The sequence below is a fragment of the Limanda limanda genome, chromosome 19 (genome assembly GCF_963576545.1).
Source record: "Limanda limanda chromosome 19, fLimLim1.1, whole genome shotgun sequence".
Lineage (NCBI taxonomy): Eukaryota > Metazoa > Chordata > Actinopteri > Pleuronectiformes > Pleuronectidae > Limanda > Limanda limanda.
Genome location: NC_083654.1, coordinates 16,993,570 through 17,006,967, shown reverse-complemented (window position 1 = coordinate 17,006,967; position 13,398 = coordinate 16,993,570). Strand labels below are relative to the sequence as shown.

The window sequence follows — 13,398 nt, the reverse complement described above, 5'->3', positions numbered from 1 at the left end:
GTTGGCGGATGTGAAGCGTTCGACTCAGACCGTTAGAACTCAAAAAGCGCTGCTTCTCCTCCACCCGCATTTTTATAAGCTTCCACCTCCCAAATGACGTCCCCGTGAACCAATCACAGCGAGACCACTTGTTTTTTTCCATCCCAATCTCTCCCACCTGAGCGTCATTCTTCTCCAGCTGGGACAATGTCTTTTTTTTTGGAAGTACTTTTTTTTTCAGGGGTTAAAGTGTGTGTGTGTGTGTTTAATTCCTCATCGTGTTTTATAATATTCATACACAGGGTTTTTAAATGTGCTTAAAAGAGATTTAATAATAATGTTGTTGTGTTTGATTCCCCATTTGTTTCATTATAATATTCATGGATAGCGTTGTTTCTATGTGATTTGATAATCATGCTGTTGTTCTTATAGTAATAATAATAATGCTTTATTTAGATAGCATGTTTCAAAACACAATTACACAGTTTACCTTCAAGTATAGTGTCTGTGTGTTGTTTAAATGTGATTTTACACTCAGGTTGTGTTTGATTCCTCATTGGGTCATTAAAATATCCATATGCAGTATTTTGTTGATGATTAAAAGTGATTTATAGAAATGTACAATATTCATGTATTGTTTTCTAGTGTTGCCACTCATCTGTAATCCACAGACATACCTATAGTACTCTGGTAATGTAGCTTCTTGTAGTTTTTGTCCTTCAGTGTAATTTTTATAAAGATCCTATTGTGCTTAAGTTTATCTCACATGTGGTAGGAAACTATAATTTCCTGGGACACTGCCTTGGTTTCTCAGAATAACATTCCTGATTGGTTCAGAAAACATAGACTAAATAAACCATAAAAGCAGTATGAGATTATTAAACTGAAACTTGTTTTTCTACTTCATTCAAGTTTGATTTGATTTGATCTAACTATGGTCCTACAAAACACACCAATCAAACCAATAAACCAATAATCAGTCTTAAGACAATAAAAACTCACACCTTACATGCAATTTTATAATATTTATATATTACTTTGGTTTGCAATGAGGAAGCTGTGACTTCCAAAATGTAAATTTATTCAAAGAGCTTTTTCAAGGAGAATGAATGTTAGAGGCAGAGTTTAAAAAAAACAACAAGTCTGCTCATTTTCATATTTTCCACACTGACAGGTGCTCGCTGAAAGAGGAGAAACACATTTCCTGAAAGAGAAGGCGATTCCTCTTTTGTTTACTGTAAACCTGGAAAAAAATCCCATCTCCTTGCTGAGGATTATTGTTTCTTTAAAATAATAAAACCACAAAAACACCAATGGAGATGACTCCAGCAAAATGTCTTTTTGCTCGTGAATTACTGGATAACCTTTACATCTTTAAGTCCTTGACAAATACTGAACTACTCCGGGAGGTTGAAATCACTCTTAGTCTTAACAACCTGTAGACATAACTTCTTCTTTGGTATTTAGCGGCCCCCACCTTAACTATATTGGTCATTGTCTTTGTGATCACTGTCATCTTTCATCTTCGTTCTTCTGTGTGTTTCCAGGTGACTGACGAAAACTCAAACACAAACCACGTCACGAAAGTAAATAACTCCTGCGAAGCATCTGAGATCAAACTCAAAGGGACACAGTCACCACTTAGTCAAACATTTGATATCCTTAGTATAATAATGTACTGCACCTGATAAACAGGTAAGTGTGAGCTCTGTGGAAAAAGCCCTGAGACGTCACACTCTAATTTTCGGCTGGCTTCATTTCAGCTTTTGAATATCATCCCCATCATCTGCAGGTTTTCCTCGAGGCGAAATGTCAGCGTGCCTGCACCTGAAGCCACAACACGACAAACACCACAACTGTATGAAGGCATCTGACAATATCTGTGCTAATGAGAATGCGTGGTCATTTACAAAGATAGCCCTTTTAGATATACTACAAATGTGTACAGGACAGTGCTGGTGCATTTTTACCAGTTGGTACTTTTGTCGTGTTTGTCCTTCTTGACCAACTTTTAGATCACTTCTCTTTTACTTTAAAGGGACGATACATTACACAGAACTGAGTTGAGATATAAATATTCCTGTCTGATGTTCTTCAGCTGCTTGAAAGTGATGTGAACATGCTCTCTATAATATTCGTAAATTGAATCATGAAATTAAAAAGCCCTTTCAAGTGAAAGAGCTCAATTCTTTCTTGTTCCAATCAATGACCTTCATTTGTGTGAAGAGTCTGAAAGTGTTGCTGACGTCTGTTTTGTCCCGATTAGAATCTTGAGTCTATGTAAAGTCCAGACTTAGTATTTGGACAGTGAACATGTGTTTGTTCGTCATTCTCTGACCTTCAGCACATTGCAAAGAATTAGAGTGCCTAGTCCACGTTTTTGTTTTATTAGGTCAACATAAAAAGAACAAAGTGGGAGATTTAACTGCGATGGTTGAAAGTGTGGTGCTGTTTACGTGCTCTGTTTGTCCATATGGGTGTTACATCTAAGTACCACACCACTCAAAGCAACTAAGGCCAAATGAGAGCTGCATTGTTCACACGCCTCAATAGGAAAATCACAATAGAATTCAATAGAGCACAAACCTCGACTAATCCCTATATATTTACTCAAGCTGCACCACATTTCACAAAGAGGTATCAGTTCAATCAAGGCCCATGAATTATTCCCTGGAAAATGAGTATCGAGAAACACCTTCTTCTCACAATGGTAAAGACACTGATGTAAGACATGGAAGGATCTGACCCCAAAAGGTGAAAGGGTTCCTTTCTGGCCCGTGTCCCATCCTCCTGAGTTTCATAGAAACACCTTCAGTAGCTTGCAATCCAGCTGACTAACAAACAAACAATCAGACGGGTGGAAACATCTCCTCCTTGGCTGAAGTTAATAGGCTCAGATTAGGCCTGGTGAGATTTTGGGCTTGTCAGCATGAATCAGCTAAAGAATCAGATATTTCCCCCAGGAGTCGGTAGAGAAGAATATATAAAGATAAAATGGGTAAAAATTGGATTTCAACTCTCTCCGTTGAATGATAATGTTTTTTGTTTTGTTCTTTAACTAGCAGAGATGTATAAATAAGCAACTGTTTGCATGTGGTATGCAAATGTTCTAAAATGTAAATGTGTGTGTCAACAGCACAGCTTAAACTCCTCCGTGTTATATCAACAAGATTACGAAGAAATTACAAAACAGATTACCAAGAAACTTGGTGTGAGGAAGCGGTTTGCATCAGGCGAGAATCATTTTGGTGCAGATCTTGATCAGGAATCCTTTAATTTTTGCCAGATGGGATGTTTTTTCAACGTTTTCATTAATTTCTTATGAAATGATTCATGGTTTTTGGGACTGACATCTATATAGGTTCTTTGGTGCAGATCAAAAATAAATATCTAGGTTGTGAATCATTTAAATGTGGTTTCCCGAGGAGAAGGTGGAGGTATGCGGTCTAGACTGAGTGATAATTATAACTGTGTCTGTTTCCCCTTTTTGTTGTTTCATTAAAACTAGACTCGTCTCTACTTTGCTTTGAAACCGAGGAGTGATGCATCTCAAAGAGGAAAAACGAGCAAAGTGTTGCCTCAAAACAGTAAATAAACACGAGCAGAGACTGAGCAGAGATTTCCTCAGTGATGCAAACACCGTGTGTCCTCAGGCATAACAATGCAGCTGGATGAGAACAAGTGTGTCTGTTTGCTGATGTCAGAGTTTGTTGTAGTTGGAGGTTATTGCTGCGAGCGACAGGGCATGTTTCTGCAGGTCCTGTCTCTCCTCCTGTGGCCTGGAGACGCTGTGAAGAAACAATCTCACCTTACCCCGTTTCTACAGGGCAGCTCTTGCACGAATTACATTATTCGCACGAGCGTGTCCCGTCATGCCCACAGTTTTTTCTCTGTTGGACTCCTGAGTGTTTGCAATCCACCTTGGAGTGAGACGACAAAGACGTTCAGTGAATGAGTGACTGAAGCCATTACTGGGCGAAGCCATCACTGAGTTTGTTTTTCCACATCAGTCACAAAGACAGACGTTTTCAGTGAGGCATGTTTGCTGTCTGTGTGTGAGCTCTTTAATGGTTATCTCTGCCTTTTAAAAGGGGGGGGGGCCGTGCTTCGGTTTCCCGCTGGAGGGGTGGGGGGGCGGTTTTGCAATGGCATCTTCGGAGTCATGGTTTTGAAATACTTTGCAGAGAGGGAGGAGGTCTGTGGTGCGGCCGGTGGAATGCCTCTATTGTTTTGCCCACAGATTCTGTGTGTTTCCCAACTGCTGTCACTCTGGAAGAGGGCGTGGGGGGGGGAGAACTGAGCTCAACTAATCCCAGTTTGATCAGTCACAGCTCAGTCAGCAGGAAACACACAGAGACAACCAGGGCGAGCAACAGTGGGAGAGTTAGATTGGCTACAAACAGTTGACGTTTACACTGATGAACACAAAAATAACATTTAATGATCAAACAAAAGCTGATACAGATATATAAAATACAAAATGCTGTACCTGTTTTTAAGTATTCAAAGTATGCATTAAGTATTAATCATTACAGGTGCAGTCAGTTGGTTTATGAAGGCGCAGGATTTGTTGAATGAGGTTTACTTGCATTTAAAAGGGACATTAACAAGTGCTACACCTGATTGTTTTCTACCCGAGCATCACGGTCTTTTCATAAATACCTGGGATCCATTAACAGCTTCACCAAACTACATCTGATAAACTGAGCTATTTTAGTTTAGACCACAGTGATGGAACAACCCCTGGACCTCAACATCACATCTGGGACCCAGTTTCCCTGCAGGCCTGTTGGAAACTCTAAAATCAGCTGAAGTGGGTTTATTTTATTTTTAGTCTGATGAGACCATGTGTTGATCTTTTTGACCAAACACAGCACATCGTCATCATAGTGGGGAATTCCCTGTTTCCCAGTGTGAACTCAGTGGTGGTGGCGTCATGCTGTGGGGATGTTTCTCTGCAGGGGGACTCCTCGGGGGGGAAACAAACAAGCTTGAGGCTAAAACAAACAAAAAGAAAAAAAAAGCAGGGAGGTCCCTCGGGCAAAAAAATCATCTGCAAAATACCTGCCACTTTTTTTTCAAGGAAGTCAGTGAACAAAGCCTGAAGCCGACGCTACACAGGAATGTCAGAGTCGAGATCTCAACCCAAACATAGAATCTGTGGCTGCTCACACGTGATCCCTGTGAAACCTGACGGAGCCGGAGCAGCCCCACACAGAGGAATGAGGAATCAGCAGCAACTTGCCTTGTCAAGTCAGAGTTGATGCTAATCTGAGAGTATAAAGCCTCTCAAAGCAGATTGTCTCGCACCAGCACTTCATTTAAAGGGCTGTGTTTTTGCATGTGAACTCCAGAGTACTGTAGTATCTGTTGTCGAGAGGAGCATCCCAACAAAACAGTCTCTGAGAGGAAGATGGTGTTATGTTCCCTCTGGGTGTGGCGACGTGTTTCACATGACTGCAGGATGAGCAGCTCAACTGAAGAGATTGGAATTCTGGAAAATCCAGAATCCAACACAGAGAACTCATCTTCCTGCTGACCATTAGAGGTTGAACTCCTACAAGGACTCTAAGGTCCAGGGTGTATGATCTGGGCAGAAGGTATCCATTGGTAAAAATTGAGCATAAAATAATCCTACTGATGTTTTCCCTCGTGTGTTTCACCCAGATTGTAAAAAGAGATTGTTTACCCTAGAATGAGCAGGTCCTCTCTATGGAGGCTGCCATGTTTTCATGGGGGGGGGGGGGGTTATTCAGCTGCAGCATGAAACTTCACCACTAAACATCGATGCAACATTACCTTCAGGGTAAACTCGGCTGATTCCTCCTCACTGAGCTGTAAGGAGTTGCTGAAACATGGGGAGGAGGTGGAGCGGAGAAGGGCAGGTCCCGAGCTGTGGTTTGAGGTTATCCTGAGTCACGAGGGATCCTCCTCTTCTCCCCTGTGGAAAAACTGACAGGGCACGGCCACATGAAGACAGCTCAGGCCTGCCAGTCATTTTTCCACATACAGGGAAGGAGGGAAGGAGCTGTTTTTATGAGTCATACCAAAAGAAGCCATATACCATAGTGCGTCGAGTCACAAGGTGTTTTCGGGGCTTAAACTGGATTAAAGGGCCGCATATTTCCAGTTTGAAAATGTGTTATCCAAATTTTTCCATTTTCGTTGTGCTTCTTTTATTTTATATCAAATGCCAAATGGACGCCCAATATTGAATTTAAAAATAATTGCGGATGCATGACTTAGATCTTGTGATTCAGTGTGTGCACTTCAGTGGAGCACGTTTGTTTTTGTGAGGGTGCGTGTTTGCGATTGCTGTTACTCGGAGTCATGTGAAATGTCACTGCGGCCACACCCAGGAGTCAGACAACTGTAGTTCCCCTGGTTACTGCGGTAACCTTCCTCTAAACTCCAAAACACACACACAAACACGCAACAATGCAGGTAGAGCTGTGTGTTTTGCATAAGTTCTTTTTGTGATTATAAATTTGAATCCTACTGCTCAGCGAGGTTTCTCAGAATATGAAGACAGAAAAAGTAGCACTCTCTACTGACACCATGTGCCAAGTGAGCAGAAATGCAGCCGTCAAGAAAATGGTACGAAAAGAGTATGAAAAGAAAATAGAAGTTTATTGAGAATTCTGAATCCTGCTCACCCACAGTCGCAGAAAGACGACGATAACACAAGCAAACTTCAGTTAAAACCATCTGGACACATAAATACATTTCCTCTTGTATCATGGAATCCAAAAAAAACAGAAAATTAAATCTATTCCAGTCACACAAAAGTAAAAGAGGAGAGAGAGAGTGAGTCAAGAGAGGCAGCTGAGCATCCCCCCCCCCCCCCCCCCCCCCACTGCTTCAGAAACAAAAACTGGCGGCTGGTGATCGGTCGGTCTCGAAACGTGAACATAAATAATGAGACGGCTGTGGAGAGACACCAGGAGGATGGATCAGTGCAGTGGTGGAGTGAGCGGAAGGATTCAGATTGTCTAAATTCCTCTTTCTCTGAGTCTCCTGCTTGATCTTTACACAACTAGTTTGACATTTTGGGAAAGCTTCTGTTTTTTTTTGGGGGGGGGGGGGGGGGGGGAGTTGGATGTGAAGACTGAGTCCACTCGGATCTGTCCCTTAAATCTGAAACCACCACCAGCAGCAAGTTGATTGAGCTTAGCTTTAAAACTGGAAACTGCTCGTCTCGGTTTAATTATTAAGGATAATAAAATCCAGCCAACACCTCTATAGCTCCATATAATTATTATATAATATATAATTATTATACAATATATAATAATTACAAGGGTTGCATCCTGTTAGTTTAATCTGAACTTTCACGGTTATTTCCCACAGAAGAGAAGTCAACTCTTTAAGTTTACTCACTTAAACAAGCTTAACCACCTGTAGACAGAAATTTGTCATTTGGGGTTTTGTACAAATTTGCTAAACATAAGGATGAGTTTTAAATCCCACTATTCAACACTTATTTAAAAACAACTAGCCTCACAAACGCTAACTGACAAATAGCTGATCTACGTTTTTTTGTTAATGTTAAACAACCGAGATGTAAAGAGTTAGCTGGTGAGCTTTAGAGGTTCTGACAGAGGGATTCTCAATCTATGCTAACTGGCCACTAGCTTCATATTTACCGCACAGACACAAGTGGTGTTGATCTTGTGTATATTCCCCAAAGGTCAAACTATAGGGAGGGTGGGAGGGAGGGTAACGATGCAAACACCGGCAATTCTGCTGCTGGAGAGTGAGGGGGGGCGTTTCTCGAAAAACAACTTCATCGCAGGTTATATTCACACTTCGGTAACAATACAGACAGTTGTTTGACACGCGTACAGACAGCTGGCGAAATGATTATTATTACTATTCAGAAAATCATATTTGCTAAATCTATTTCTACCCCACCTCCTCTGACAGCAGAACAAATTAAAAACTGCTTGTGCCTCTGGTAAAGCAAAAACAATCCGGGTGTTTTCTCTGCACCTTAAGGCAAATTTAACAATGTTTTGTGCACCAACACCACAAAACATCAGACAAATCAAATTTCACAAACGACCTTCTGAGAAAAAAACACCCGGTAGCACGGTCCAAACTGTCTGTGTGGGAGCCCGCCTGAGTGTACATGCATCGGGGGACTAATGGGGAGGAGGCTTTGAATGACAGAGGGTTTACCACCACAACCACCACCCTTTACCAAACTGTGCCAAATACAGAAAAAAAAAACACAAAACGGAGTCAGAGGTGAAAACTGACTCAGCCATTGCACTTTTGCAGCTTTCTGTCAAAAAACCCAGAACACAAAAACTTCTTCAACAGGGAAAAGTTCCCTGCAGAGCCACCCACGGATCAATTCTATCATGTTCTCCTCAGTGTGCTGCAGAGTGAGTGATGGGGTGCAGCGACGTGGAGCCCCTGAACTGTTCAGCTTCATCTTCCTTCACCTCCTGTTTTGGCACTGCTGAGTTTGGAAAGGTACGTGTATGGAATCCCAGGTGTGTGGTTGTATTTATTTTCTTACATGTTTGTGTGTGTGTGTGTGTGGCTGTGTGTGTATATTTGTTATTATGATCGTAGCTGTGCGTTGTTTATGTCTCGCTCACACTCAAAAAAATCTTTACACTTTGTTTTCATTTGCCCTAATCTAAACCAAAATAATACAGTCTTCAGGGTGGGGAGGGGACATCTGAAGAGCTCTAAAATACAGGTGACCCCCCTGCTCTTCGGACGATTATTCTTTGCTGTCATCTCCCTCTTCCTCTATGAAGGTTCCTCCTCTTCCTCCTCCTCTGTCGTTGACACACTAGCGGATGGCCTTGACAGGGCTCTTGAAACTGGAGGCGGCTTGCAGCTGCAGCTGATAGGCCATGGGGTGGATCTTGAAGCCGTAGAGTCTGGAGAGAGAAGAACATGACATAGACATGAGCGTATGTATAGGTGTATCACTGTTTATTTAATTTCAAAAACAGACTAGATGCAACACAAACATGCACAGTGAGACTAGTGAGCTTGTTGACACTGTTTAAGTGATGCATTTGCTCTCAGGGAAACCTTATCTGACCATCTTTTAATCTTTTGTTTCTCAAATGAGGTCCACTGCTGTTATCACCCAGATCAAGACAGACTGTGCTCTCCTAATTAAAATAAATGTATTGCTCTATTGATGAGCTGTTCTCAGTGTTGAAGCTTGATCAGTATAATACTTGAGGGAACGATCCACTGGGTTTTATTTCAGTTCTCTGTTCTGATGCCGAGACAAATCCACTGGAGATCAGTCAGATTCTGGCATTAGAGCAAGAGTTGTGAATGTGAAGAATCAATACCACACCGACTTTGTTATCCAAAACTGTGACTGAAATTAATACCCTCATTACAGCAACAGCTTAAAATGGTCAGTCATGCCTTTAAGATACAGCAGCTGAACAAACCTGGGGACAAACTGGTTGGCGGGCCTCTTCGGCCTGTACTCAGGGTGAACCATGAAGAGCATGTGGGGGAAGCCAGTGCCAAAATAAGCTCCATCTGTGTGGTGGTGCCTGGAGGATTTAGGTGTGTAGACATCCATGCATTTAGGGCAGTACAGCTTCACCATGGCCTCACCTGGGATATCCGACAGACCTGCGGAGGAGAAGAAACAAAAGGATGGGGAAAAAAAGATTAGATATGAATCTGCTTTACCCAAGATAAAGACTGTAGTAACACTTCTGGGATATTTCTCGTTCCTTCTTGGTATTTTCTATGTAAATTCGGATTTGAATAGTGAAACATTATTTCATGTGGAGGTTATTTACATGCATCAAACAATGCATGCATGCAAACATGCATCAAACAATGCATGCATGCAAACATGCTTCAACAAATTTTGATCCACTGATAAAACAAATAAATGTTTTACATATACAAAGACATGGACTGCGTGCAGTTGAATTCCTCTTTGGGACCATGTGACCACAACGGGAACTGAACATCTTTTACTGTCACATAAAACCACAGAATGTTAATACTCACCAATAGGAAGCATGGGCTGATTCTCACAGTAAACACGAGGGCAATAGCCGAAGTCTCCCTGCTGATACTTCTCCAACTGCAGGGAAGAAATAAGAATAAAAAAAATTAAGTATGGTGTCAAACCTTATTCAAGCCCTTCAAATACTCTGAAAAACTGTGCATCTGCAGCTGGAAAACGGACAATTTATGGGAAAATATCCTTCTTGATGGAAACCAGAGCAGTGGATTTTGCAGACGCAGTTGCTGCTTACCATCTGTGCGATGCCTCGGTTAGTGAGGATGTAGCGTGCGTGGATGAGGCCATACAGCATCTCTGCTGCCTGCTCGATCAGGTCACTCTGGTTGGGATTGTCCTCCAGCTCCTCGTCTAAACACAGAAGCCATAGAGGGGAGAGTTAAGAGATGAGAATCAAAAAGATAGGAAGCGCCGACAATAGAATCATCAATGTATATTTTAAAGAGCATAGACAACTCAAGCTTTATTGTGATCAAAAATAAACAGTACTGTTAGTTAGTGTGTGTAATAATCTGAAATTTAGAGAAGCAACCTGCAGTTGAATTGAAAAAAAAAGGCTATTTTCAGGCTAAACAGATGTCAAATTAACAGATGGCTCAAATCTCACTTGTGCAACAGAGCACAGAACAACTGATTAAAAGTGCAGCACACCTTATGGTCATGAAACGCCTGCAGCTCCAATAATACTTCATCTATGTTGAACGTTAGCTGATAAATAAGGATGAAATACATAAGTAGTCCCAATATACATGTTTTTAAAGCGGTTTAAAGTGTCTGTGTTTATGTTTGGGATGATTCTCTCTCATCTATCGACAATTATTCTCAGTGAAAAATACTGAATACACAGTTACTGATACTACGGACCTGGTTCGAGGTCCAGGATCATGTCCAGGGCCTGGCGATAGTGAGGAACCTGTTCATTGAGTCCTGTCAGGTTGAACTTGTCCTGGATGTAGTCTTCATCCACCTGTCAACAGAGAATGTAAACCTGATTACCTATTATGGAATTTGTGTCATATGATTGAGTTTTTCAACCGTGTGTATGTATAAATGCATAATAAAAGGGTTACTAAGCCATTTCTTTCATCATTTCTCCTGTGCATATATACACAATGAGAAAAAATACGCAATTCAAGTGGAAGAGAACAGTCATAAATCACAGTCACATACTGGAGCCACCCTATGCCAATATAAACTGAATGAATCGTTTGAAGTACTGAAATGAAATCACATTCCTGAACATACAAATATCTGACGCATGAATCCACATACAACTGATTGTAGGTTGAAAGCATAAACTCATTGGATGGTAATAAATGTTTAAAGAAACCTGTGGATTCTGACCCTAATCCTTTCTATTGACCGTCATCAATAGAAATGTGACTGTGGAGTGCAATACATCATAAGTTAGTATTAAGTTTGCTGTTAACTCACCTCACAGAAAAATTCATTCCCCCTCAGTCCACAGAACCAGGAGATCCATGACACTTCCTCTGAACTGCTCATGTCTGAACACCTACGACAGAAAAAGCAGAAATATGAGGATATGATCCAGGAATTAGTCAAAAACATCACAGCTGAAATGCAACTATAGACAGACGAGCATTCACTTAGCATGTGACAAATGAAAAGTACATATAAAATAGGGTGTCTATGAACAAATCCAAGGGGAAATACACCTGTGTATCGATTTTTGTGTAGATCAGTCAATGTGAACACGTTCCGGGGGTTTCGGGGGCACCGTTGAGCCATTTTGAAACGCCCATCGAAAATTCCTCCAGAATAGGTAAATTTTAACCACTTTCTTACTTTCTGCAAATTTTGGTACGAATTTGAGCATTGTAAAGCCCTCAAAAAGCCAATTAATTTGCCTGAATAAAATATCCTTACAATTTCCATACCTCACCTGCCAGTGACTGTCAGTGCTCGGGCCCTAATTATCAATTTAGTAAAGTAATCTGATGAATTTAGATGTGTGAATATAGAATAACATAATAACAAGTCTTGTTTTCATAATAAGGGATTTGTTTGGCTCCAAATATTACTGCAGGTTGTTTGATTGGCAAAATACGGATCTTATTTGCGAAAATACTCGTTATAGTTTTAATGTGTTTCTTACTTTTTTACCAAAATCACATTTGTTTATCAACAAACCTTATTTTCACATACAAGGGAATAAATTGCAGTTTTCACGTTGGTAGGGGGGGTTCTTTAGTGTCGTTGGTTAACGTGTGAATAATAGTCAGATTCATAAAACGTCTAGTTAGCAGCAGAATGAAATAGTTGCTAAACAGACCTTATGACGGCTAGGCTAGGCTAATTAGCTCGCTAGCGGTGTCCTCGCTACGCTGCTAGTTCACGTTGTCTCGACACACCGCGAACTACCACGGGTCCGACACGTTGGTTTTATACGCTAAATTATAAATAGTCTTCATAGCATGCGGCCACACACGACGACACACAGCTAATCGCATGTAACCGCAGCTAGCTAGCAGGGCTAACCTAGCTAACCCCTGCTAGCCGCTGCTAACGGCTAGCAGGAGATCCAATATGGCGCATCGGGGGGGGGAGCAGGCCCCCTGGGCAGAGACGGTGTCATGTTACAGCTCCGTGCGGTTCCGGGTTCGAACACACACACTCGGGTTCGAGGCTGATTCCGAAAACTCACCGACTTTTAACTCCTGAGCTCCAGCAAACCCCGACAGATGAAAGTGTAGCAGCTTCACCGGTGTAAATAAAATGGACTCCAGCCCCGGTTCACCCCGCAGCTTCTTCCTCTTCCTCCGCTCGGCTGCAGGGGTACCGGGCTGGCTGCCTGACTGCCGCCACCTACCGGTGACTCTCTGTTATATATACATGTTATTCTTAAAATGAATTCAACAGATTTTAATGATTTGTTCTTCCAAATAAAAACGTTTAACACTTCTATTGTATTTCTAATATAACGTGTGTTCTCGAGTTAGATTTGAAGCACTTTATCTGACTTCTTAAACTATTTTACATGCAAAACTTTAAGAGCTCTTAAATGTTGCTGTTTCATCACAGAGCAGTGGCCTTTATAGTCAGAGTGTCATAGTGTTTGGTTGCTTGACAGAAATTTAACTCTTTCCCGCATAATGCCAAATATTACATGGTTAATGGTTTTCATATGAGGAATATACTTTTATTTCAATTCCTAACTATTTTCAGAATGTTCACAATTTAAAATGGATTAATCAGGGTAATTAATAATTTAGGTTACTAGTAATCATTTGCAGTGATGTAAAAAGACTGTGATGGAACCATTAAACTACATTTTTAAATAGGACTTCAGATTTTGCTGAACTTCTAGCTGACACTAGACTGCAACATATTTTAGCTTCTGACTCTGTTTTGTTGTGGTGATAATT

General features: G+C 41.2%; 1 protein-coding gene across 1 annotated transcript; it reads right to left on the bottom strand.

The window, feature by feature from the left end:
- Nucleotides 1-7,525: 7,525 nt before the first annotated feature.
- On the bottom strand, nucleotides 7,526-12,785 carry csnk2b (casein kinase 2, beta polypeptide). Its single transcript, XM_061092248.1, has 7 exons — nucleotides 12,678-12,785; nucleotides 11,444-11,525; nucleotides 10,874-10,976; nucleotides 10,245-10,360; nucleotides 9,994-10,069; nucleotides 9,414-9,603; nucleotides 7,526-8,879 (listed from the first exon to the last, which is right to left on the bottom strand). The coding sequence occupies exons 2-7, from the start codon at nucleotides 11,513-11,515 to the stop codon at nucleotides 8,789-8,791; spliced, it is 648 nt and encodes a 215-aa protein (XP_060948231.1). The 5' UTR covers nucleotides 11,516-11,525; nucleotides 12,678-12,785; the 3' UTR covers nucleotides 7,526-8,788.
- Nucleotides 12,786-13,398: the final 613 nt, after the last annotated feature.